Raw genomic sequence first — 27,553 nt, forward strand, 5'->3', positions numbered from 1 at the left:
CAACACGGAATGAATCTTGGAACTCTGAGGTACTATGGAACGTTTTGCAACCATGTAGGAACTATGGAACTATGGCCCCGGAGGGACCACTGCTACTCACGGCCAGGTTTGGGAGTGGAGGTGGGGACCCCCAGAAGAAATGCAACTCAGTTGTTCTGCCTGCCAAACACTAACTTGCACGTCCTACAAACACTTTAAACTCCTTGTATCTAAAACTGAACACCTCATCTTTGTTCCCAAACTGGCTTCTTCTCCTGACGTTACTGTTGCTGACAGTTGCTCCTGTTCATCAGCTTATATCCTTTTTTCCCCCTTCTCTTCTATATCTAAAGTCTCAAGATTTTGAGAATATTTTCTAGGCAAGAGTGAGTTTTATTTTGCTACCTTCCACCTAACAATACATACTGGACTCACTTTTAGAAAATGTTAGTATTTCTATGTCAGGACAACAGTACCCATTCCTGTGTGCTCCTGTATGTTGCAGAAGCTTAGACCTCTGTCCTAGCTTTCTCATTCTTGCACTCAGGCATGCTGCAGTGATTTTCCTCCATCGCCAGACTTTTGATTTCTCTCTTCCACTCCTGTCACCCTCATGCAGGACTTTAGCCACCTCTCTCCTTGGGCAGGCACGAATAATCTGGGCTGTTCTCTTTGCCCTTTGATCTACTTTCTTAAAGATTTCTCAGTTGTTGTGGAACATTCTCCAGTGATCCTATAGTGTTTATGGTGATCTCTCTTGATTTCAACTCTATTTCCAGGTATTGTTCTCTGCTTGCTGTTGTTGGTTCTTTTCTTCCCCCCCATATGTACCACATTTCTTCCCAGCAAAATGGTAACTCTCCAAAAGCAGAACCAACACTTCTGTTTAACAAATTATATTCCTACTCTACTTCATACTGATTGCTAGAGAATTCTGGAGAGCTGCCCTGCAATATGTACTGAATAAATGCTAAGTAACTTGACTTAATAGGACAGATGGGACCTCTCTGTCTTATTTCTTAAAGCTGCGTGTGAACCTGTAATTAGCTCAACATAAAAAGAGTTTAACATTGAAAATAAAAACGCGAGGCTCAAGATTTTGACACAATCATCCGTCACACTTCCTCTCCTCCATTCACAAATTGCTGTAAAGATTCTTTGCTACAATAACATATGAATGCTTGTTGAATTTAAAACATTTTTGTTTACATCGTTCCAGCCAGATGGCTTAGGCTTTTAAAATCCTAAACAACTGTTGAGCTGTTTCCTTTCTCTGGGGTCCGAGTGAAGGGGGACGTGGAGGGTAGAGGTTGTACCTTGAAGACAGGGTGCAGCCCTGGGAAGCACCTCATGGTGGCCTCAGCAGTGACCTCAGCCAGTAGATGGGTGTTTGGCAGATGACATCGGAGCTGGTGCAGTTGGAAATCTGAATTTTGGACCCAGGACTTTGCCAGGAGCCAGGCAAGTGGAGGATCTGAGGGCAGGAACAGTCGTGGGGTCTGGGAGCTGGGGCTGGGAGGCTGGATCTGGGAAAAAGAGAAATTAAGTATTCATGGACCTCTCATCATACGTAAAACACCATGTGCAGCCCATCTATAACCAGCAGAAGGAAAATACAGGCCCTTTTGGACACTCTCGTTTTAGTCACAGGGAGACAAAGTGTTCCAGAGTTCTTCCGCCAGCTCTGAGGTTTCCACAGCTTGCCTGTTTCTCTTGGCTTTATGAATACCGGGAGGCTCCTCCATCTAGTACTGCTTGGTAGCCAGCAGGTGGCGCTCAAAGCTCAAAGTAGGCTAAAGAGCCTTCCTGGATTTGCCAGTTATCTTATGAAGATAGAGAACAAATAACCAAGAAGAGGTCGGTTCCATTCCTGCCCCTTCCTGCTCCATCTCCTTCCCCTTCCCCAACCCCCATCGCTAGGTACAGAGGGTCAGTCCGTGTAAATATAACCAGGCCATTGAGTTGGAATCTTGGAGTACAAATACTTTTGAGCTGATGAAAAAATTGCTACTATGTAAATAGGTTAGGTTGAGGCAAGCCTTGACCCAGTGTCAGGACTGCTGACCCCAGAGCCCATCCCAAGGCTGCAGGGAGACGAAGAGGGTGCCTTTAGGGTGGCCTCCAGTGTCCAAGGCCAGAATACACCCAGAGAGGGTGCTCTGCTAAAGCCCCGCTGAGCCCTAAATGCCTGTGCCCTTGTAGCCAGCACTCTCCTTCTGTCCATTCTAAGTGCTGCCAGCCACCCTGGGTGGGCAAACAGGATAGATGGTGGACTCAGAGGGGTGGGAGGAGAAGGGAAAGAGGAAGGGTGCAGCCAGGAGCAGGACTGTTTGGAGGGCAGGGCCAGCAGCTGGGTTATAAATGAACCCTGCTAGGGCAGCGACCACAGCCCAGGTGAGAAGCTCCCAGCGACACCTGGCATCCCTCCCTTCCTCTCACGTTCTGCCCAGAGTTTGCCAGGCCCTTTGCTCCCTAGAGAGCCTAGACTCAGAGGGGCCTTTCCCTGTGTATGGGCTGCAACCTACAGATGCCTGCCCAGAGACCTCGGGAGCAGAGTTAAGGGGCCGGCTGGAGATCATCCAGATGCACGGAGAAAAAGACATCCTTTCCTTCCTTCCCTCACTCATTTAATATTTACTGAGTACCGGGACTTCTGTGGTGGCCCAGCGGTTAAGACTCTGCACTCCCAATGCAGGGGGCCCGGGTCTGATCCCTTGTCAGGGAACTAGATCCCACATGCATGCCGCAACTAAAGATCCTGCACAGGGCAATGAAGATCCCGTGTGCTGCAACTAAGACTCGGTGCAGCCAAATAAATAAATAAATATTTTTTAAAAAATTTACTGAGTACCAATCACATGCCTGGCCCTTCTCTAAGCCTTACATCATGGGGGTGGAGGAATGGGGAGGGAGCAAAAAAAGTGAATTAAGACATGCCTTCTGAACTATCATGTGTGGGGAAAAGTCAGCCTCAGGTACTGACATAGGAGGGCTCGAGGTATGGAATACTCAGGTTGCTTCTGTTTGTCACGTCTGGGGAGTGTTGCACATGGAGGAGACCCACAACCTGGTTTTGTTCCCAGGGACGGAGGGAACAGCAAGTACAAAGACAAAGAAGCCTGAGAATGTTTGCTGGAGGGTGCGAGGTGGGGACAGGGTGATACAGGGCAAATAATTCCAGGATGGTTAAGTGCCCTACTCCAGCGGTTCACTCCTCACAGATGAGGCACAATGTCCATCGGTCTCGGAGGAATTGTTTCTTAACTGAGAAGAAAGCAGCTCAAGTCCAAGTAATGGTGGAAATTCAGGCATCAGGAGTGTGTGTGTCTATGGCCCAAGGTCAGGGTGAGCAGGATAGATTGGGTAGAGAGGTCTTTGCCCTTTTTCTTGCCTTTATTATTCCTCCCCAGTCACAAATGTCTCTCTTCAGCTCAGTAGTTAAGGGTGGATCTGCCTCTGCAGAGACCAGCATTGTACACTTGGATGACGTGTCTCTGATCAGCGATGCCCAATGGCTTCCTCTCTCCTTCTCAGATCCTGGCGCTGGAGCAACGCCATATTTCTCTGGCTCCCAGCCTCCGCTTCTTGGCTTTGCTCTGAGCGTGGTCCCCAGATAGCTGTGTTTCTACCACTATTACCAAGAGATCATGCCTGCCAGAGCCAAGCTGGGTGCCTGCGTGCCACAACTACTGAAGACCGCGCACCTAAAGCCCATGCTCCACAACAAGGGAAGCCACCGCGATGAGAAGCCCGTGCACCACAACAAAGAGTAGCCCCCACTCGCTGCAAGTAGAGAAAGCCCGCGTGCAGCAATGAAGACCCAATGCAGCCAAAACTAAATAATTTTTTTTAAAAAAGTACTAGTCAAGCCAAGAGACGGGACTCGATTCAAAAGTACAAGAGGAAGAAGTCAAAGAAAGAGAATCGCAGACATTAGAGTTAGCAAAACAAAGACTGTAAAATAATGGATTCATGTGTTGAAGAAAATAGGTGAAATGATAAAAAATTTCACCAGAGAACTGTAATCAATAAAAATGAATCAAATGGCAACTCTAGAGCTGAATGATGCAACAGCTGAGATAACGATTTCAATTAGGTAGATTTACAGCAAATAAACCCAGCATAAAATTGGATTAATATGTAAAGCAATTATACTCCAATAAAGATGTTAAAAAAATTGGATTAATAAACCAGAAAACAGGTCAATAGAAAATAACATAGTAGAGAAAGAAGGAAAAATAGAAAATAAAGAGCATAGGTATGTTGAACACAATTAGAACACATGTTCTAACATGTGGAATTCTAGAAGAAAAGAGAATTAGGCAAAAGCAATTTGAAGAGATAATGGCCAAAAATTTCTCAAAACTGAGTAAAGATATCAACCCAGAGATTCAAGAATCTCTGTGAACCCCAAGCCCCCAAGCAGAATAAGTACAAAGAAAACTACTCCCAGGCTTATAATAGCAAAAGTGCTAAAACAAACAAACAACCACAACAACAAAAAATAGAAAACTATAAATGCAGCCAGAGGGGGGAAAAAGATAACTAAAGGAACAATAGCTGAGGTGTCATCTCCATTTCCCAACAAAAACGAGGGAACCAGAAGACAACAGAATGATATTTTTAAAGTGCTAGGAGAAAATAACTTTCACCTCTAAGTCTATACTCAGTGAAAATATCCTTCAAAAATACAAAGTAAAGATATTTTTAGACAAACAAAAAACAGAGAATTCATCACTATCATATCTGCTCAAAAACAAATACTAAAAGGAGTTTTTTAAGCAGAAAGGAATGGTTCCAAATAGGAACACAAAAATATAAGAAGAGCACACACACACACACACACACACACACACACACACACACAGGAATATTATTCAGCCATGAGAAAGAATGAAATTCTGCCATTTGTGACAACATGGATGGTCCTAGAGGGCGTTATGCTAAGTGAAATAAGTCAGAGAAAGACAAATGCTGTATGATTTCACTTATATGTGAAATCTAAAAAAGCTGAACTTGTAGAAACAAAGAGTAGAATGGTGGTTACCAAAGGTGGGGGGGTGGGGAGATGTTGGTCAAATGTACAAACTTCTAGTTAGAAGATGAATAGGTTCTGGGAACGTAATGCACAGCACTGTGATTATAGATAATCATACTGTACTATATATATACGTGAAAGCTGGTAAGTGAGTAGGTCTTAAATGTTCTCACCACGTAAAAGAAATGATAATGATGTGACGTGGTGGACGTGTCAGCTAACGCTACTGGTGTTATTTGTTATAGCAGCCTGAACAGACCAAGACATTTTCATTTCCAAAACCAGCATCAGTTGTGTTCCTGAGGCAGATTGAATGAAGATGCTGAAAGAATTAAGTATTTTCATCTCTAAAGGACATCTTTGTGATTAGAGGTCCCAATGATCAGAAGCTTACAGTTCTAATAATAAGGGGGGAGGGGAACACATTTTAAATTATATAGAATAAACTTTAATCTTAGGAACAACAAAATAAGTTCTAATGAAATGCAAAAAAATCCACTCATTTTATTAGAGAAATAAGAATGACTAAAAACTAAGGAAAAGGAAAATATTTGTTTCCCTCGCGAAAGACTAAGAAAGGTACCAACGACATGAGTTGGAGATAATGACAGTTGTACAGCTGAATTGCTTTCTCTCTTCCTCTCCCAATCTCTCTTTCCTTTCATGTCAATAAACAAGTGAGAAAATTGGAGCATGGTATACACAAAACTTACTGATGAAGCATCATGTGTACTTAAAGAATCATACAACCTGTCAATACTGTGCATGTATAATGGGACTAGCAGAAGAAAGAAAGGAAGGGAGAGAGGGAGGGAGGAAGGAAGGGAGGGAGGATAAATATTTACCAAATGATAGAAATATAGAGATTTATTGTTTTGACAATGAAGTGACCAATGGAATGTTAGCAAAGGCATTCAGTAGTGAACTTATGGAGTAGACTCTACAGGTGGGTCTCACTGAACATCTCACTGAGTATCTTCATTTCTGATTATCTCCATTAGGTGAAATTCCACAGTTAAGTGGGCATCCGAGAAAGGGAGTCACGCTCCTGGCATCCATCTCATTAGAGATAAACCTCCCTTGCACCCCTTTTCCTGAAGAAGCTCCCTCTCCCTGGCTTAGACATGGTGTTACCCCCTCAGTAGAGAAGACCCCATGCAAAAAGATAATAATTCTCCCTCAGACCTACTCCCCATCACATGATAGACTAGGAATCAGGGAGTCTCACTGAATGTGGAGAGTCACTACTGTCATTCTCCTGCTTTTTTAGAGTTAAGAGTTGACTACTGCCTAATATTGCATTTAAAAAGCTGCTAGCCAAGCTCCAAATGCTTTGCTTCAAAGACTCTTACGTAATAGAATGTTTATTTGTATCAAAAACAGTTATGTATCATTGCACGTATCTTAAGTTATTTAGACAGTTGGGTTGTTGCCTGGAAAGAAAGTTCAGAGGAACTTTATCTTCTGACTCTCCCCATTAGGTGAAATTCCGTAGTTGAGTGGATATCCAAGAAAGGGAGTCACGCGCCTGGTATCCGTCCCAATAGAGATGAACCTCCCTTTCCCTCCTTTCCTGAAGAAGCTGCTCTTCCCTGGCTTAGACACGATGTAACCGCCTCACTAGAGGAAGACCCCATGCAAGAAAACAGACAAAAATTCCCCTCAGGACCCACTCCTCAACAAGAGCCAGTAATCAGAATGGGATCCCAGCATTCAGCGACATGTAAATGTAAAACACATGTACATGTGACAGCAGATTCTGAAAGAGAAAGTTTGCATATGAAGAAGATTAGAGATATTTTGTTTGTTAGTGTCAACACAAATCCAAGGACTTTTCTGGGAAGTGAATTTTGAGGACGACCAGCCAAGGGAAGAAGAGCATTATTTTACATCAGGCTGAAATTGTCGATGTAGATGGATTTAACAGAGATTCTGAGTTCGGTATGTTTTTTGACACATCTGGGTGTGATTCTAACAGCTTGCTACATTGGGCAGTAAATTGCCAGATACAGTTCTGGATGATATAAAGGAAGCTTAGATGCCATAAAACCCTTGGCATTTTGCACAGGAAGAAACTAAGACCTGGAGACATAGGAATGCTGAATTAGTTCCATTATATATATCCCATTCGTTCACACGCCATGTCCCTTTATAGGACCCAAAATTTTCTCCCCTCCCTGAAATTGAGAAACACATCAGTATGGGAAGCGTTAGTTCTTTTATAGCTACTTTTTTTTTTTTTTTAATTTTAATTTTAATTTATTAATTTATTTATTTATTTTATTTTTGGCTGTGCTGGGTCTTCGGTTCGTGCGAGGGCTTTCTCTAGCTGCGGCAAGTGGGGGCCACTCTTCATCGCGGCGCGGGGACCGCTCTTCATCGCGGTGCGCGGGCCTTTCACTATCGCGGCCCCTCCCGCTGCGGGGCACAGGCTCCAGACGCGCAGGCTCAGTACTCGTGGCTCACGGGCTTAGTTGCTCCGCGGCATGTGGGATCTTCCCAGACCAGGGCTCGAACCCGTGTCCCCTGCATTGGCAGGCAGATTCTCAACCACTGCGCCACCAGGGAAGCCCACGTTAGTTCTTTTAAATGAGTTTTACTGGCTCTCCTAAAAAAAAAAAAATGTTACTCAAGAAGACATCTGGAGGCTGTACAATAACCATGTGCTTTATTTACTCTGCTCTGTGATTTTTAATTTCAGTAGTAGCCTCCATATAAAGTAAAATTACTCACTCAATTACCTCAACTTTGATTTAGATTAAGGTCTCATAAGCAATTAAGAATTTTAGAAAATACATTTAAACTAATACCATGAAACATAATCATTATTGAAAATAAGCATTTGTCAGAAAAATATGCCACCTTAAAACCTTCTACCCAGATAGTATAGTGGAATAACTCATAGCTACACATATTTTTCAATTTTATCTGACTTGTAAGAACTAGTTTATAAAGATTTTTTATTTAAATCATACCAATTTAGTTGAATACACATGTATACTTTTATATATTCTTTTATTTATTTATTTATTTGGTTGTGCTGGGTGTTAATTGCAGCTCGTGGGCTCCTTAGTTGCGGCTCGCCAGCTTCTTAGTTGCAGTATGTGGGCTCCTTAGTTGCAGCTCCAGGGCTCTTTTTTAGTTGCGGCTCGCCAGCTCCTTAGTTGTGGCATGCAGGGTCCTTAGTTGTGGCATGTGAACTCTTAGTTGTGGCATGCATGTGGGACCTAGTTTCCTGACCAGGGATCGAATCCGGGCCCCCTGCATTGGGAGTGCGGAGTCCATCCACTGCGCCACCAGAGAAGTCCCTATATATTCTTAAATAACAATGTAATGTAACTTATCTGACCTATAAAGCAAGTGTAGGGAATTTAGAAAGTTACATTTATTTTAGCCGTTTAAAAAACATATGTAAATTCTTGCATAAACTTAAATATCATTTTGTATTTTTATTTCACACTTTGGAAAATTCCAAGACATAATGTAGAGCTACCTTCTACCCAAAATTTACAAAGCAATTTAATCTATCAGAGGGTTTGCCTTGATTTGAAATTTAGAGTGATTAAAATATGATTCTCTCATTTTTCTTTTACTGATTAATAGTAAGTTCTTCTATGTCTTAATTAAAAGTCTCAGTATCAAGTGTTTAAGGCTTCTTATGACCACTAATAGTTGGCCTGATGTAAATTCACGTATTTTTTCTTTAGCTTATAACTTAGCAAGGCTGAGTAAAAATTTCCCTTTTAGTCATCCAAAAACTTTGGAGAGATAGAAAGAATGTATTTTTTTTTTTTTTTAATTTATGGCTGTGTTGGGTCTTCATTTCTGTGCGAGGACTTTCTCTAGTTGTGGCAAGTGGGGGCCACTCTTCATCGCGGTGCGCAGGCCTCTCATCATCACAGCCTCTCTTGTTGCGGAGCACAGGCTCCAGACGCGCAGGCTCAGTAGTTGTGGCTCACGGGCCTAGTTGCTCTGCGGCATGTGGGATCTTCCCAGACCAGGGCTTGAACCCGTGTCCCCTGCATTGGCAGGCAGATTCTCAACCACTGCGCCACCAGGGAAGCCCCGAAAGAATGTATTTTGAAGGAAGAATACTGAGTAAAAGGACTTCCCTGGTGGCGCAGTGGTTAAGAATCCGCCTGCCAATGCAGGGGACACGGGTTCGATCCCTGGTCCGGGAAGATCCCACATGCCGTGGAGCAACTAAACCCGTGCGCCACAACTGCTGAGCCGCGTGCCACAACTACTGAAGCCCGTGCGCCTAGAGCCCATGCTCTGCAACAAGAGCAGCCACCGCAATGAGAAGCCCGCGCACCGTAACAAAGAGTAGCCCCCACTCGCCGCCGCTAGAGAAAGCCTGCACGCACAGCAATGAAGACCCAACGCAGCCGAAAAAGAAAAAAAGAATACTGAGTAAATTTTTTATTAGTAACAGTTGTTTTGCACGGTTAACTTATATGAGTTTTATTTTTCTCATCCATATATAATATTTATCTTCTTAAATTGAGGTATAGTTGATTTACAATATTATATTAGTTTTCGGTATATATACAACATAGTGATTCAAAATGTTTATAGATTATAATTCCATTTATAGTTACTATAGAATATTGGCTTTATTCTCTGTGCTGTACAATATATCCTTGTAGCTCATTTATTTTATACATAGTAGTTTGTACCTCTTAAATCCCTACCTCTATCTTGCCCCTCCCACCTTCCCTCTCCCTATTGATAGCCACTAAGTTTGTTCTCTATATCTGTGAATCTGTTTCTTTTTTGTTATATTCACTAGTTTGCTTTATTTTTTAGATTCAACATATAGGTGATATATTTGTGTTTCCCTGACATTTCACTAAGCCTAATACCCTCCAGGCCCATCCATGTTGTTGTAAATGGCAAAATATCATTCTTTTTTATGGCTGAGTAATATTCCATTGTGTATATATACCACATCTTCTTTATCTATTCGTCTGTTGATGGGCACTTAGGTTGCGTCCATATCTTGGTTATTGTAAATAATGCTGCTGTGAACATTGGGGTGCATGTATCTTCTCAAATTAGTGTTTTCATTTTCTTTGGATATATACTCAGGAGTGGAATTGCTGGATCATATGGTAGTTCCATTTTTAGTTTTTTGAGGAACGTCCAGTATGTAATATTTATCATTTAACTAAATTTCTATAACTTAATTGAGTAATATATTTTTTTACTTAAAAATACCCTTTTAAACATGAAAACCATAATAAGACTCTGTCCCTTTGAGGCCAATTTAATTACAGATGTAATATATTTGTGGAAGGTAATAAGTATAATTAATGACTTGGTTCTCTTTTCAAAGACTGTGAAGTTTTAAGATGTCATTTTCTTCTGACAGTTATTTGCTTTTCTTCCAGCCTAAAGAGAATCTTTCCTAAAGACTGTCGTATCTAAAGCACCATCAATTTTGGTATTATCTCTACCTAGCCCCGGCCCAGCTGGTCTTTGCACTTTCTTATGTTGGGTTTTTACAAAGCACTTACTAATTTCTTATAATTAAACAAAATAGAAACTCTGTTTAATTTGGAAGATTTCATGACCTTTATATATATATATTTTTTTTAATTTTTGGCTGTGTTGGGTCTTCGTTGCTGTGCGCAGGCTTTCTCTAGTTGCGGCGAACGAGGTGCCACTCCTTGCTGTGGTGCACGGGCTTCTCATTGTGGTGGCTTCTCTGTTGCAGAGCAGCTCTAGGCGCACAGGCTTCAGTAGTTGTGGCTCGCGGGCTCTAGAGCGCAGGCTCAGTAGTTGTGGCGCATGGGCTTAGTTGCTCTGTGGCATGTGGGATCTTCCTGGACCAGGGCTCGAACCTGTGTCCCCTGCATTGGGAGGTGGATTCTTAACTACTGCGCCACCAGGGAAGCCCTCATGACCTTTATAATATCTCTGATTCAAAGATGCTTTCTGAAGGAAATTATTTTTCTTTGTTATCCTTGGAGTACATATAGTACCAATCTTTGAGGGACTGCCAACTTTGGCAAACATACTGGGTTTTTTTTTTTAATTGAAGTATAGTTGATTTACAATATTGTGTTAGTTTCAGCTGTGCAGCATAGTGATTCGGGTTTTTTTTTTTTTGCCGATTATATTCCATTATAGGTTATTACAAGATATTTGGTATAATTCCCTGTGCTATACAGTAAATCCTTGTTGCTTATCTATTTTATGTATAGTATTTTCTGCCTTTTAATCCCATACTCCTAATTTGTCCCTCCCCAGCTGCCTCTGGCTGAGTAATATTCCACTGTGTGTGTGTGTATGTCTTACGCCGATCATCTGTTGTTGGGCACTTGGGTTGTTTCCTGTCTTGGCTATTATAAATAGTACTGCTATGAACATTGGGGTGCATGTATCCTTTTGAATTAGAGTTTTCATTTTTTCCAGGTATATACCCAGGAGTGGAATTGCTGCACCATATGGTAGCTCTATTTTTAGTTGTTTAAGGAATGTCCATACTGTTCTCCATAGTGGCTGCACCAATTTACATTCCCACCAACAGTGCTAGAGGGTTCCCTTTTCTCCACACCCTCTCCAGCATTTATTATTTGTAGACTTTTTTTTTTTAACACTTTTTATTATTTATTTATTTATTTATTTATTTATTGGCTGTGTTGGGTCTTCGTTTCTGTGCGAGGGCTTTCTCTAGTTGTGGCAAGTGGGGGCCACTCTCTTCATCGCGGTGCGCGGGCCTCTCACTATCGTGGCCTCTCTCTTGTTGCGGAGCACAGGCTCCAGTCACGCAGGCTCAGTAGTTGTGGCTCACGGGCCTAGTTGCTCCGCGGCATGTGGGATCTTCCCAGACCAGGGCTCGAACCCGTGTGCCCTGCATTGGCAGGCAGATTCTCAACCACTGCGCCACCAGGGAAGCCCATTTGTAGACTTTTTGATGACATCCATTCTGACTGGTGTGATGTAATACCTCATTGTGCTTTTGATTTTCATTTCTTGAATAATTAGCAATGTTGAGCATCTTTTCATGTGCCTGTTGGTCATTTGTGTGTCTTCTTTGGAGAAATATTTATTTAGGTCTTCAGTCCATTGTTTTCTAAAGTCTTTATTGAATTTGTTACAATATTGCTTCTATTTTATGTTTTGGTTTTTTGGCCACGAGGCATGTGGGATCCTAGCTCCCTGACTAGGGATCAAACTCGCACCCCCTGCACTGGAAGGCGAAGTCTTAACCACTGGACCTCCAGGGAAGTCCCTTTGGTCGATTTTTTAAATTGGGTTGTTTGTTTTTCTGATATTGAGTTGTATGAGCTGTTTTTATATTTTGGATATTAACCCCTTGTTGGCCACATTGTTTGCATATATTTTCTCTCATTCCTTATGTTGTCTTTTCATTTTGTTGATGGTTTTCTTTGCTGTGCAGAAGCTTTGAAGTTTGATTAGGTCCCATGTGTTTATTTTTCGTTTTATTTCTTTTGCCTTGGGAGACTGATCTAAGGAAATATTGCTGTGATTTATGTCTGAGAATGTTTTACCTATGCTCTCTTTTGGGAGTTTTAAAGTGTCATGTCTTATATTTAGGTCTTTAAACAATTTTTAGTTTATTTTTATATATGGGGTGAGGAAGTGTTCTAGTTTCATTGATTTACATATAGCTATCCAGCTTTCCCAACACCACTTGTTGAAGGGACTATCTTTTCTCCATTGTATAGGCTTGCTTCCTTTGTCATAGATTAATTAACCATAGGTGTGTGGGTTTATTTCTGGGCTCTCTACTCTGTTCCATTGACCTATATGTCTGTTTTTGTGCCAAAACCACACTGTTTTGATTACTGAAGCTTTGTAGTATAGTCTGAGGTCTGGAAGGGTTATGTCTCCAGCTTTGTTCTTTTTCCTCAGGATTGCTTTGGCAATTCTGGGCCTTTTGTGGTTCCATGTAAATTTTAGGATTATTTGTTGTAGTTCCGTGAAAAATGTCATTTATATTTTGAAAGGGATTACATTAAATCTGTAGATTGCTTTGGGTAGTATGGTCATTTTAACAATATTAATTCTTTCAATTCAAGAGAATATTCAATGGGATATCTTTCCATTTCTTTGAATAATATTCAGTTTCCTTTATCAGTGTTTTATAGTTTTCAGCATATAGGTATTTCACCTCCTTGGTTAAGTTGATTCCTAGGTATTTTATTTTTCTGACATGATTTTAAATGGGATTGTTTTTTGCTTGCTCTTTATGATATTTCATTATTAGTGTAAGGAAATGCAACAGATTTATGTATATTAATCTTGTATCCTGCTACCTTGCTAAATTCATTTATTAATTCTAATAGTTTTTGTGTGGAGACTTTAGGGTCCTCTTTATAGACTATCATGTCATCTGCAAATAGTGACAGTTTTACCTCTTCCCTTCCAATTTGTGTACCTTTTATTTCTTTTTCTTGTCTGATTGCTGTGGCTAGGACTTCCAGTACTATGTTGAATAGAAGTGGTGAGGGAGTTCCCTGGCAGTCCAGTGGTTAGGACTCAGTGCTTTCACTGCTGTGGCCCAGGTTCATTCCCTGGTTGGTGAACTAAGATCCCACAAACTGTGCAGTGTGGCCAAAAAAAAAAAAAAAAAAGAATAGAAGTGGTAAGAGTGGGCATTCTTGTCTTGTTTCTGAATTTAGAGGGAAGACTTTCAGCTTTTCACTGTTGAATATTGTGTCAGCTGTGGGTTTGTCCTAAGTGGCTTTTATTACATTGAGATATGTTCCCTCTATGCCCACACTTTGGTGAGTTTTTATCATGACTGGATATTATTCAAATACATTTTCCATCCCCTTCTCTTTCTCTCATTTCCTTCTGTAACCCCTATTATGCGTAGGTTGGCACACTTTATATTACCCCGTAGATCTCATATATTGCTTTCTTTTTCTTTTCTTTTTTTTTTTATTTGTCTTCCTGTCATTCTATTTGGGTAATTTCCATTATTCTATCTTCTAGATCACTTATTCGTTCTTCTGTGTCATTTAGTCTGCTATTCCTTGCTTCTAGATTGGTTTTTATCTAGGCAATTTAATTGTCTAACTTTGGTTCATCTTTATAGTTTTCTAGTTCCTTGTTACAGTGATCTGCATTTCTGTTGATAATCTTTCTTAATTCCCTTAGCATTTTAAAACATTTTTTAATTGAAGTATAGTTGATTTACAATGTTTTGCCAATCTCTGCTCTACTCCTTTAGCATTTTTATTGCCTCCTTTTTTAACTTGGGGTCTGGTGGACTGGTGAGGTCTGTTTCATTATTTGTTCTTTCAGGAGATTTCTTTTGTTCTTTTAATTGGGAGTAGTTCCTCTGCTTTTTCATTTTACTTAACTTTTTCTGTCTCTAGGAATTCAGGAGAAACCGTTATCTACTGTGGTCTTGCAGGCTGTTTTTATGTGAGAGTATCCCTGTGTAGACCGTGTGGGTCCGTTATTTTTGGTGCGAGGGCTGGCTTTTGTTGTTGTTGTTGTTTTGCTATGCTGCGTGGCTTGCAGGATCTTAGTTCCCTAACCAGGGATTGAACCCAGGCCATGGCAGTGAAAGCTGCCAGGAAAGTCCCAAGGGCTGGTTTTGGTATGGATGCCAGCCATGTCTTTCCTCAGAGCGTGCTGGCAGCTAACCCCTTGGTACAGGGGGTGTGGTTGGTGTTGTGGTGTCCAGACCCTGTGCTGGATATTGGGCGGGGCTTCCTCTTTGCTCCATGGCTGTCACCATCCTGTCAGGGTGGGGTCTGCTCCCCAGCTGCTGGAGTAGAGGCCCTGAGAGTCAGGTTCAGTCAGGCTCTGTCTCCCAGGAGGCGGTTGTTGAAGCAAGTGAGGCCCGTGTAGTCACAGAGAAGCTCTGTGCCACCTGTGTAGGCATCCGTGGTTCCACTCAGAAGCAGCCCAGGGTCGCACCCCTTTCTCTGTTGTGCTCCTCCCTGATCTAGTACAAGGCTGTGGTGTGGAGTGGGCTGGGGCTGGGTCTTGGGGGGTCAAGGGTGTTGTGGCCGCAGGAATTGAGGTAGCTGTGCTGCTGCCTGAGATCTGGGCTGCCGCTGTGACAGACTTCTCCTGGGCCTGTCTGCCCCAGACCTAGCACTAAGCTGCGGTGTGGAGTCGCCAGAGCCCAGGCCCTCTCACTGGGAAACAAACTGCTGCGTACTCCTGCCCAGGGCCTGTCTGCCCGAGATTCAGCCCTTGTTCACTTGGTCACTGTGCATTCTTGTGGCCTCCAATGAGAAGAGAACGTGACCTCCAAGGAGAAGGGGGTGTGGCCTCCAATGAGAAGAGGGTGTGGCCTCCAAGAAGGGGTGTGGTTTCCAATGAGAAGAGGGTGTGGCCTCCAAGGAGAAGAGAATGTGACCTCCAAGGAGAAGGGGGTGTGGCCTCCAAGGAGATAGGGGTATGGCCTCCAAGGAGAAGGGGGTGCCTCTGTGAGTGTGACTTCCAGGACCCTGTCATACCCTTACTTATAATCCTTCAATGGCTGTTTCCTAAAGGTCAAGCCTAATTTCCTGGCGTGAAACATGTTCTTCATGAGATCGCTCCTTCCCACCGCTTCTCTCCTAGCCCCTCGCTCCTCCCTGCACTGCACCACTCGCTAGACTGCATTATTTCTGGTGTGAAGCTGTGCCATGCTCTCTCTTACCTCCTCGTGGGTTCTCCTGGATCCCAGCATTAAACTCTACCCCAGCCTCTCAACTCTTTATTTCCTGTTCTTCCTTCAAGAATCAGACCAAGCATCACCCATAAGTCTTCTGCCAAATTAAATAGAATCAGAGGTAGGAAGCAGCTTTGATCGTGCTGTAAAGGAAACAATTCTGGTTTGTGTTTACTGTTAGTTTCTGTTTTACAATATCCACAGATGATCATATTAAGAAATCAAACTTGCAAGTTTATTTTTCCAACATTTTAATCAGATACAGAAGTTGGATTTTATTGACTCCTTTGTTGTCCCCCGTTAAAATAATGAGATTTTTAGTACTTTTCCAGTTAATCATTTTTACTTGGAGCTTCCCAACTGATGAAGTGCAAATGGATTATCGATATAGATCCCTTGGGCAAAACCCTGAGGCCAAATACCTCCAGCTGAGAGCAGCTTCTGCAGTTTAACCAGTTTACTTCCATTTATCACTTTCTGAGTGAGTCATGAAATGAAAATCTTGAGAATTGCTGTGTTAATGGTTTGCTTTGTGTTGTGTCTGGTCTCAGGACAAGCAGTGAATCCCATCCAGTTAGAAAGATGTGCTATATATTCTTTTGCCAATATTTCATTTAGTATAGTTTGGACTAAATTCTTTTCTTTCATTAGTCTAAAATATCTTTTTCCTGTCATTAACTCAGTTTAGGTTCAAAATCATATTTGATTCATAAAAGGTTCATTCATTCATTCATTATCACCCTATTCTATTCTTGAAACTGTTTGTATAAATGTGGCTGTTAACCTGCCCTATGGGCGATCTGAAAGATCAAGGAAGAAGGGGTCGGGGTGGGACGGAAGAAATAGGGGCAAGGTCCCTAGGTCCTGCATCTGGAGTAAAATTTGTTCCCAGTGGGCGCAGACAATGAAAAGGTGACTTTGGGGAGGATGGGAGTTGGGAAGAGAATGGGGTTTGGGGAGGGCAAGACTGAGAGCACTAAGGGATGGGTGTGGCTTGGGTGGCAGGGGGCCGAAACAACCCAAGGCTAGGGACACTCATATGGCCACACTGTTTTCCACCAGGCTGGGCCGCAGGTATTCGTAGGGCAAGTCCAGCTTGGCATTCCGGATCTCAATGTCTTTTTCCAGGGCAGCCAGCTCCTCCCTGAACTTCTTCAGCACAGCCTTGGGCTCAGGGCCCGAAAAATACTCCTCCTCATGTTGACCCAGAGCCACCTGGGACAGAGAGGAAAAAGGCAGCTGAGAGCTTCACTGACCCTCAGTTTGGAGTGCCACAGCTCCCAGTACCTTCCCCCTTCCTTGGGGACCTGGGCACCTGGCTCTCACCATGATGGACTGGTGTCTGCCCAGTTGCCAAGTGATGGACATCTGGAGAGAAGCCTGATGAAAGTTGGGCAGTGTTGCCATCACTGTCTCCAGTGTCACATCCTTGGTGGTTGGCGGGGGCAGCCGCATCGTGCAGGGTGCGTTAGGGACCCAAGCGTACCAGTCGAGCTAAGGAGGGGCAGTCAATGTCTACTAAACGTGAAAACCCCTAAGACCACCTGCACACAGCCCCCTTCCCCCTCCAGGCACAAATGCCCAGCTTCCCCCCTATGATAAGTACCTGGCCCAGGTGGTTGGAGCTGTGCTGGCCAGTGCAGGTGAAGATGCACATGGTCACAAAGTGGCAGAGCTGGTCCTTGGACTGTAGGGCGATGGGAAACCCTGCAAGGGGTAAGGAGAGTTAGAAGCTGTGAGGCCAAGGATAGAGGCAGAGTTCAGAGGGACTGAGGAGGAGAGCAAGAGAGGTAAGAAGAGGACCAAGGACTCTCAGTAACTACTATGGGAAGTGACATGAGCGTGGGTTGCAGTGGCGGAAGCAGGGAGATCTTTTGGGAGGGTCCCACTCAGTGGGGTGCTGGTGTGGCTCACAAGAGTCAATGATGTCAAATGTTCAAGTATTTAGCAAGCTGGTTGACATCACCTTGGTAGCCACAGTGCAATATTTACACCATGGAAATGGGCAAATGCTACAAATCGGGGCATTTTTTTTTCCCCAGGGAGCCAGTTGTTAAACATTTATGAGCAACCACTAGTCCCACTGCATCTGGAACCTAGAGGGGCTCTCAGTGCACAGGATGGAGACCTGCTTCTAGCTGAGAGGAAAAGGAATCTGGGAAGGCTTTGGGTGTTTTCACAGGGGTTGGGAATGCTTCTGGAAGGTTCCATAGAAGTAGAGAGGATTCTGGGGAAGTTCTAAGGAGGAATCATGTGCTGGAGTCTCGGGGCTCATCCTACCTCAGTCCTGGCCCCCTAGCAGCCCAATCTCAGTGATCTCTCGACACCAGGCCTGCAGCTCAAGATCCTCTTTCACAGACTTGTCCGTCTTATAGTGGAGACTCACAATGCCCTCCACGTAGCTGCCAGTGGAGGGGTCAGGGCGGGGGAGCTGAGGCTGATGACAGGGAGCCCCCAGGCCCTCTGCTCCTTGCCCGCGAGGCCCCCCAGCTGGGGGGCCATCCTGAAAACAGCATGGGAAACCATCCTGTTTTCCCAGCTTCCTCCCCGGCCTTACCGCCCCCTGCCACCTCACCGAGAGATGATTTCCCAGAGCCGAAGGGCATCTTGCGCATAGAAAGAAGACTTGACTCCCAAGAGCCCCCGCTCAGCCAGGTCATCGGGGGGCAGAAGGAGCTATAGGTTAGAAAGGCTCCTGCTCTCTTGAGCAGCTCCACGTGGCCGCCCCCACCCATGCTCACCACCTGAGGAGCAAGGACAGGCGGGGTCAGGGCAGTCCACCTGCCCCGAGGCCAGAGCCGGAGGGAGTGTGAACTCCGGAACCGCCCCCTTTCTCTCCTCATACCTGGTCGAAAATTCCCAAATCAGCCACCAGCCCAGTCCTGGCTCTGAGGTTAATTTCCATGGTGTATCGCATGTGTGGAATGAGAAGCTGGAGGGAGAGGAACAGGGAAGGGCAGGGTCAGAAGACAGCTGCGGCCTGTCCCTGCAGGAAATAGGGGCTGAAAAGCGGGAAAGGTACCAGGTCTTCAGGAAAAGCAGGGACTGAAGTCCAGTGGCCCCTCGACACCACTGACTTAATGTTCTTTGATAATTGAAAGAAATCATTCTCCTTTTCTCTTCATGTAAGACTGTTCAAGGTCTAGCTCAATGTTTCTCCACCTTTTTTTCATTGTCACTTCTCAAAGGAGGCTTTTTTGATATTTTTTGCACTCTTACCTGCCCCATGAAATTTTAGTGCTACAGATATACTATATATCTGTTACGTCCTGTAAATATATATGTGCTTTATACATAAAAATAATAAGATTTTTAAGATTTTTTGCCCTCCAGAACATGGTCTAATCTGCTACCTCCAGAACTTCATTTCCTACCCTCCGCTTTGTCCATTATACTGACCTTCTTTCTGTCCTTCAAGCACTCCAAGCTTGTTCCTGACTCGGGACCTTGGCACTAAGCTGTTCCCTCTGCCTAGAGCAATGTGCCCCTTGCTCTGCTCATGGCTGGCTCCATGTAATTTCGTTCTCTCCGTCACCTCCTGAAAGGAGCCTTTCCCGACCACCCAATCTAAAGTCACTATCACATCACCCTGCTCTGATTCTCTGCAGTGTACTCACCACAGCTGATCTATTACAATACAATCTTCACCGTCTGTTAGCCCTTAATGGATAGGAAAATCCCCAGAGACTAGGACCTTGCCTGTCTTGCTTAGCACTAGCATCTAGAATGGTTATTTGCCCCATCGGAGATGGAGACACCCAAGAAAAACGTTAATGGACGAACACTCTGTTCTAACTGTAATGAACCAGACTACTGTCGCTGACCTGAGCCCCTCTAACTGGCCTGTGTTACTATCTGAGAACCCTTCAAAACTGGCTGGAAAAATCTTTTATATTATTTGCATGGTCCCCTCTCCCTGGATGGAATCCCCAGTCATTTGTGTATTCTGTTCATATACTGTATGTGTATCTGTGCTTTATACATAAAAAGAGTAAGACTTCTTGCCCCCCACTCCCTCACCCTCCCACCACTCCCCACCCCATCAATGAATCATTTTCACCTCCTCGGGAAGTGATATCACCCTGTTAGAAATGCAGAGCAAGCCATGCTCTCGCGCCATTGTTCATTTGTCTTTTATTGGTTGCTTCTTCCCAAAAGCTGAGATTCCACAGAGGAGGTGCCTCCAGAGGTGGGACCACTCTGGGGGGCAGAGAGCGGGGGAGAAGGGGTGGATAAAGTGTTACCTTGAACATAGGATGTATCGATGGAAGGCACCTCATGGTGGCCACAGCAATGACCTCAGCCATCAAGTGTCCCCTTAGGAGATGAGACTGCAGCTCATGAAGCTGGAAGTCAGAGCTGCGGACCCAGCATTTGGCCAGGAGCCAGGCCATCGGGGGATCTGTGGGCAGGAAAAGCAGTGGTGGGGGAGACCCCTTGCATGGCAGTTGGAGCTGGAACAGGGACAGAAGTGGAATTTGGGAGGGGTGAGGGCCAGTGCACAACAGCCTCCCCTTCCCTTGCATGCTTAAGCTCTTCCTCTTCCTCCAAAGTTGCTTAGTGTTCTCCATCTGACTGCTGCCGCACCCCTACAGCCTGGGTCCTCTCACCTGGATGACCATGGGTAAGAGTTTCCCATCAGGCTGCAGTTTCAGCATAACCAGAGGAGCAGCCAGGTACTGCTGGCTACACAGGATGACGTTGGCCTTGATCCCATCCAGCAAGGAGAAGTCAGCTTCAAACAGTGTGCCTCCCTGGATGGGGGCAGAGGGCAAGGGCTGCTATCAGCATAAGACATCTTCTTCCCACTCTGATTCCCCGAAGGAAGAAGGAAACTAATTTGTCTCCATCACCTACTTCCTACCAGCTAATGGATCATGTGCTTATTGCCTCATATAATTCTTAGATGCACTTGAATTAGCCCCAGTTCTATAAAAGAGGAAACAGATGATCAGAGAGGATAGATATCTTGCCTGAAGTCACACAGCTTATAAACAGCAGAGCCAGGATTCAAGCTCAAGTCTGTCTCACCCTAAATCCCATGAGTTTTCTCTCTTATTGGTTCCATGCTGACTCCCTATGAACAGCCCCAGCCCTGACCCTGATTCTCTTACTCCACACTCTCCCTAAGTCCCTAGCACCCAGTTACAGCTCTTCATTTTGACTCTGTCTCTGTCACTCATCACATACTCTTCCTCCACAGCATGCTATTCTCCTTAGGGGAGGAAAGCCATGGAGGGGCACCCCTCCAGGATCACTCAAGATTTCTGCTGTAGGGACTTCCCTGGTGGTCCAGTGGTTAAGACTCTGCGCTCCCAATGCAGGGGGCCCAGGTTCGATCCCTGCTCAAGGGACTAGATCCCGTATGCTGCAACTAAAGGAGCCTGCATGCCACAACTAAAGATCCCACATGCTGCAACAAAGATCCCACATGCCACAACTAAGACCCGGCACAGCTAAATAAATACTTACATACATACATAAATATTTAAAAAAAAAAAAAGATTTCTGCTGTAGAATCCCGTCTTGCCATTTGGCAGCAAGCTGGGCCCACGGTAGACCCCCACAGCAGCGCAAACACTGACCCCACCCCCATTTCACTGTGTGGTCTCCTTAGGGCTCTTACGTCCATACCTGGAGCTCCTTCTCCAGCTGGGCCTGCAGCTCCTCCATCCCTGGAGGAAACTCTAGGCGGGCAGGAAGGTGATTGGAGCGTCTCAGCAACATGGGGTTGGAGCCATTGAGAAACTGGTACCCAAATAAGGCATCCTCCTTCCAGGAGTCCCGCACCCGCTCTGGGGATGGCATTTGTGCAGTTTGCTGTGGGATCTGAGCTCCTGGTCTTTCCAACCCCCACCAAACCATCCCCACTTGACCCCAGCCTATTGGAGGGGCCCAGGCCTCTGGTCTCCCAACCATGGTTCCCTAGACTGGGTAGGATCTGGGGGCAAGGGTCCCGAGAGAAATACTGGGGTAGGGGCACTAACCAGCCAACTTGCTCTGGCCACACCAGAAAATCCTGTTGAAGTCATCCAGACTGTTCCAGCTGGTCAGAATATTTAAAGAGTCTTTGATGGCTAGGTCTGCCAGCCTTCAGGGAAGGATGGGCGAAGAGTTTGTTATTCTCAGAATCAAACATTACAACCCCACGCGTCCACCTTGGGCTGGTCCAGCCCTGTGAAGTCCGTAAACCCACTGGCCTCCACTGAACCAGGACAGCTCCCTGTCACCCAGCCTCCCTTGTTCTTACCCCTTGACCAGTGAAGCCTCAAATTCAATTCTTTTGTCCTCCAGAAATCTCTCATCTGTGGGGAGGTCATGTATTTTGGCTCTGGCCATATTCAGGATTAACCCCTCCTTCCAGTTACCCCACCTGCGGTGGAAATGAAACCAGGCATTGGTACTGGGGAAGGGTCAGTGGCTCCCTGGGGGGTCAGGAAGTGGGAGTGGGGCAGACTGGTACAGCTTCCTTCTCTCTTCCAGCTCCTCTTCCCTGTGTTTCTTGAACAGGCCTTGAGGGTCGTCGACCACTGTGCGACCTAGAAGTGGGGAGGAGGGCATGGGCCATGAGGCTCCTCCTGAGAGCCTCTCCCCTGTCCCTGCCAAGGGCCCCTCAGCCCGCCCTTGCGGCTGGCCCCTGACCCTTCAGCATCACTGCACACCCCCAGTCTCCACGCTGCTCTGTGCCAGTTCCAGCATCCCGCCTCTTCCGTGACCCCCAAAGACCACGCCCCCTTCTTCGCTCCCCCACCCCCAACTTCTCTCGTGCCCCCGGAGGCCTCTCACCCCCAAGCCCCCCTGCTGCTCACCAGTGCCCTCGGGTAGGCTCAGGATGCCTTTGCCCTCCAGCCAGCGGTAGCATGGGAACCTGAACTCGTCCCCACTGGCCCCGGGGCCCTGCACGGAGATCCAGTTGCAGAACCACGCGTCATCCTGAAGGAGGTGCCGTTTGCTCAGCTTCACGAACAGCAGCGGCCCCAGGTACTCTGGCACGTCCACCTCGAATTCCTCCTCCTGCCCGCGACAGAAGAGGGTCAACAAGAGGGCCTCTCTGGAAGGGATCCTCGGACTGAGCTCTGGACGCCCTTCCCTCTGGGCCTCTGGGAAAGAAAGCGGCGCAAAAGGAGCCGGAGAGGAAGGGGGCGCGCACCAAGCAGGTGGCTCCACGACCCCATTCTCGGTCGTGAGTTCCTCAGCCCCGGGTGAGGCGGGAGACGGAAGATGGAGAGGGGCACTCCTCCCTGTAGTCACTGATTGTGCCGAGCGTTAGGCTGGGCACTGGGCACCCGCACCGCGCCGTGGGCGAGCGCACTGGTGACCAGGCAGTTACAGTGTCCCCTCTACCCCGTCACCAAGGCCGAGCGCCGACAGAGGCCCCACCCAGCCCGGGGCAAGCTTCCCCGAGGACATCCCGTCTAAGCGGAGACGCACAGGTGGAAAGGGCTTAGCCGGGGAGAATGAGAAAGAGGAAAAGGCGGGGGGAAAGGCAGGCCAGGGAGGGGAAGCGGGGAGAGCCAAGGCCAACGCTGGGCGAGCGGCGTCGCGGAGCTGGAGCGCTGAGCGCGAGGTGTGGGAAGATGAGCAGGACCAGATCGTAAAGTCTGGAAGGTTAAGCCAAGAGCTCTGGATTGGTGCTGAGAGTAAGCGGAAGCCATTCAAATGTTTTCAGTCGGGGGAATGTTTTAAGGATGGGAATGTATTGGGAAGAAATCGCTCTGACTGCAGAAGGGCTTGGAAGGGCAGGGGCGCAAGCGATGAGGCGGGTGAAGAGAATGAAGGTGGCGTAGGTTCGAGGGGACATTGGTGGTCAGAGTGGGATGGACATCAGGGTATGGATGCCGGAGATGTCTAAGAGATGGGCTGGACAGCGATCGATTCTTGGCTGGACGGAGACGAAGAGAGGCGGAGGTGGGAGTGCACCTGGGGGATACAAGGGGAGCGGTCTGGACGTGGGGATAGGGGAGGACCTCACTTGAGCATGGTCCTTTGAAGCGTCCATGGGCCAGACATCAGATCTGGGGATCTTGGAGAGAGCTGGACGGGAGATGGGAATCTGGGGGTCGGCGGAGGCAAAAAGTAACAGGAGCCGGGAGCGAATACCAGGTAGATGTGATGGGAGAGGGGAGAGGGGGTGGGTGGGGAAATCGAGTGCTCTCATCACTCGGCTTCTTCTCCCCCCTCTTCCTGTGTCCCCATCCCCGCCACATCCTGGAGATAAAGCCCGCAAGGTCGGAGAAGATCTGTGAAGATCTGAAATAGTAGCTTTTAAGAAGAGGAGACAGGAGACGGACGGCCGCTCTAAGGACCCCTGAGTTTCCAAAAAAAGACCTCTGTGGAACGACGGGCGCGCAAGACTATCCCAATTCCAAGGAGGGTGGGCGGGGGGAACATTTATTGAGCATTTACCGTGTGCCGCGTCCCTCCCTAAAGAGCTTTACTCCCGCGGTCTCCTAGCCCTTTCCGCGCGGGGGCGTGCTCCCGGAGCCGCCGGGAGGAGCTGGAGGCCGGCTGCGGCGCGTCTCTTCCCGGGGACTTGCGGGTCTTGGGGCCAGGGGCGCAGCCCACCCCGTTCGGCTCCGGCCAGCTCACCTTGCCCTTCATCGGCCGCAGGCGCCACCCGAGCGCCGCCTCCCCGTGCTGGCCGACCAGCCACAGCTGCACCTTGTTGTTGGAACCCGCGTAGAGCGAGGACCCGGTGGACACGCGGACGCGGTAGAGAACCATCTTGCCCAAAGAAGTTTCACCCCTTCTGAGCGGGAAGAAGAGTGGATGCGCTAAATAACTGGGCCCGAGACCACGCCCCTCCGAAGCCTTGCGGAGTTCGGGGTGTGGGTGGCAGGTCTCCAACCAACCCCGCCTGGCCGCGCTCTGGGGTCCTCAGCTCCGCGCAGCCCAGAGCTCAGCCCTGATCCCAAGAAGGCGGGGCCCCCGGGGAGGGGGCAGGGGGCGCAGAGGTGGGAGGAGGGTGGTAGGGGGAAGCAGATGCGGATTTGGGTAGAAAACATGCAGGAAGAAGGAATCGACGCCTGGCCCGGAAGACAGATGGTGGGAGTGGCCGGTGCCCCCCTCCATCTAAGCGCGCGCGCGAACACACACACACACACACGCGCGCCTCACAAGTTGGTTCACCACTGCCAAGGGTCGTGCTCAAGGCTGCAAGGGAGGATGAAGACGGCAAGGAGACGGGACCCAGCAGCATTTGGGAGCCAAGTAGTCCCAGGAAAAAATAACTTCCAAGAACAGGAAGGACTGATCAGCGCCATGTGCTGCACATGATAACCAGGTAGAAAGGAGATCCAACCCCTTAACCAACACTGGTACTCACACTCTGTGACCAAGGAGAAAGGGAGTCCTGAGATGCTGAATTAGCCAAATGTCCTAAAGAGAAGCAAAATCCACTAGACGCCACCTTAACCGTAAGACATTAAGAATGCACGCATAATTTTTTAATAATACTAACAAAGCAAGTCAATTTATCATAATGACAAAACCAGAAGTTCCATAACTCTAGCCAAGTGAAACTAAAGGAATCCATCATTTCAGAGGAGAAAGAGATTGCAGAAATTAAAAACTTATGTAGAAGATGCAAACATTAAAAGACTATTTGGGGTAACAGGAGAAGTTTTACTGGAGCAAAGATAGCTCCTTGGAAGAAACAACAAGCTTCAGAGCCCCAAGTGTGAATCAATCTGCTGAGAAGCCCTATTCTGTAGCCTCAGTGCATTCAAGGATCTGAGACAATATTCTCTGCGGGATATGAGGGAATCTGGCAAGATTTTGGTAACACCAAGAAAACATCAAAAGAAGTATTTTAGCAACCTTGAGAAAATATCTTATTCCTAGAGAAAAACCAGAACAAGTAGAAACCAACGAAGTAATTAAATCCATGGTGTTGGTATGTTAAAACAGATTTATGTATAATGACAGTAAGTCTTGTAATCATTGTATTTGTGTTCCTTTTGTGTACTGTTTAAATTGTATTCAAAAGAATCATCATATTAAATTTGTAATTGCAGTTTAGATTATTTAAGGAAATTTAATGAAGTATGCAAGCAATGTTTAAATATTAAAATTTATTTTTCAAAGTTCTGTTTATAGATAAATGTTTAATAAATCGAGTATTAAATAAAATACCAATATTTGTGGAGTGTTCTCTCCATGGACAAAAGTTATCCTCAAACTTTAAAAACTCCGTCAACAATGAGCATAAACTGTGTCCACAATAAACATAGAAAAATAGCTGAAAGAGTGGACATCAAAGTATTAGCAAGGATTATTTCTAGGGAGTGGGAAAAGGTGGAGAAGGGACTTTCATTTTTTACATACTTTAGAATTTTTAAAATATTTTACAGAAGCATGAGTTATTTTTGTAATCTCAAAAATTTAATCTTGAAAAAAATTCAAGACTATAAATGCTATCATAAAAGCCTTAACTGTGATCGAGTGTGGCTATAAGGGAAGCCCTGAAACCGAAGTTCAAACTTTCTTTTCTAAATGAAATTCAGAAAAATCAAAATATAGTGGATAAAAGTCATCATCTGTAGAAATAGCACAAACCTAATAATTTTCTTACAGGTTAAAAGTGTGATTGAAGAGTTAGGAAGACACCCAAAAGTCATTCACAGTAACTTGCAGGTAGATTAGATGCCGTTTTAACTTTGAGAGGTAAAACATAAAGCAACCCGGGCTATTTCCCCCCCTTTTATTTTCTTGAATTTTTGAATTTTATTTTATTTATTTTTTTATACAGCAGGTTCTTATTAGTTTTCCATTTAATACATATTAGTGTATATATGTCAATCCCAATCTCCCAATTCATCACACCACCACCACCACCACCACCCCACCACCACTTTCCCCCCTTGGTGTCCATACATTTGTTCTATACATCTGTGTCTCAATTTCTGCCCAGCAAACCGGTTCATCTGTACCATTTTCCTAGGTTCCACATACATGCGTTAATATACGATATTTGTTTTTCTCTTTCTGACTTACTTCACTCTGTATGACAGTCTCTAGATCCATCCACGTCTCTACAAATGACCCAATTTCGTTCCTTTTTATGGCTGGATAATATTCCATCATATATATGTACCACATCTTCTTTATCCATTCATCTGTCGATGGGCATTTAGGTTGCTTCCATGACCTGGCTATTGTAAATAGTACTGCAGTGAACATTGGGATGCATGTGTCTTTTTGAATTACGGTTTTCTCTGGGTATATGCCTAGTAGTGGGATTGCTGGGTCATATGGTAATTCGATTTTTAGTTTTTTAAGGAACCTCCATACTGTTCTCCGTAGTTGCTGTATCAATTTACATGCCCACCAACAGTGCAAGAGGGTTCCCTTTTCTCCACACCCTCTCCAGCATTTGTTGTTTGTAGATTTTCTGAAGATGCCCATTCTAACTGGTGTGAGGTGATACCTCATTGTAGTTTTGATTTGCATTTCTCTAATAATTAGTGATGTTGAGCAGCTTTTCATGTGCTTCTTGGCCATCTGTATGTCTTCTTTGGAGAAGTGTCTATTTAGGTCTTCTGCCCATTTTTTGATTGGGTTAGTTTGTTATTTTAATATTGAGCTGCATGAGCTGTTAATATATTTTGGAGATTAATCCTTTGTCCGTTGATTCGTTTGCAAATATTTTCTCCCATTCTGAGGGTTGTCTTTTCATCTTGTTTATGGTTTCCTTTGCTGTGCAAAAACTTTTAAGTTTCATTAGGTCCCATGTGTTTATTTTTGTTCTTATTTCCATTACTCTAGGAGGTGGATCAAAAAAGATCTTGCTGTGATTAAGAGTGTTTTCCTATGTTTTCCTCTAAGAGTTTTATAGTGTCTGGCCTTACATTTAGGTCTCTAATCCATTTTGAGTTTATTTTTGT

The 27,553-nt window shown here is 45.5% G+C and overlaps 1 protein-coding gene and 1 long non-coding RNA gene across 5 annotated transcripts in view; one reads left to right on the forward strand and one right to left on the reverse strand.

The window, feature by feature from the left end:
• The window catches only part of LOC103006516 (uncharacterized), a 155,094-nt gene that overhangs the window by 79,516 nt on the left and 48,025 nt on the right, over positions 1-27,553 (forward strand). The gene's annotated exons all lie outside the window — the stretch shown is intronic.
• Positions 16,704-24,445, reverse strand: ALOX15 (arachidonate 15-lipoxygenase). Its single transcript, XM_007166489.2, is given in 15 exon segments — positions 16,704-16,883; positions 16,995-17,162; positions 17,275-17,375; positions 17,949-18,070; positions 18,244-18,328; positions 18,331-18,412; positions 18,514-18,600; positions 19,913-20,122; positions 20,279-20,422; positions 21,303-21,463; positions 21,656-21,759; positions 21,919-22,041; positions 22,126-22,207; positions 22,478-22,682; positions 24,258-24,445. Coding segments are annotated over 15 exon segments (1,989 nt in total). The 5' UTR covers positions 24,393-24,445.

Source organism: Balaenoptera acutorostrata, chromosome 20 (genome assembly GCF_949987535.1).
Source record: "Balaenoptera acutorostrata chromosome 20, mBalAcu1.1, whole genome shotgun sequence".
Classification (NCBI taxonomy): Eukaryota; Metazoa; Chordata; class Mammalia; order Artiodactyla; family Balaenopteridae; genus Balaenoptera; species Balaenoptera acutorostrata.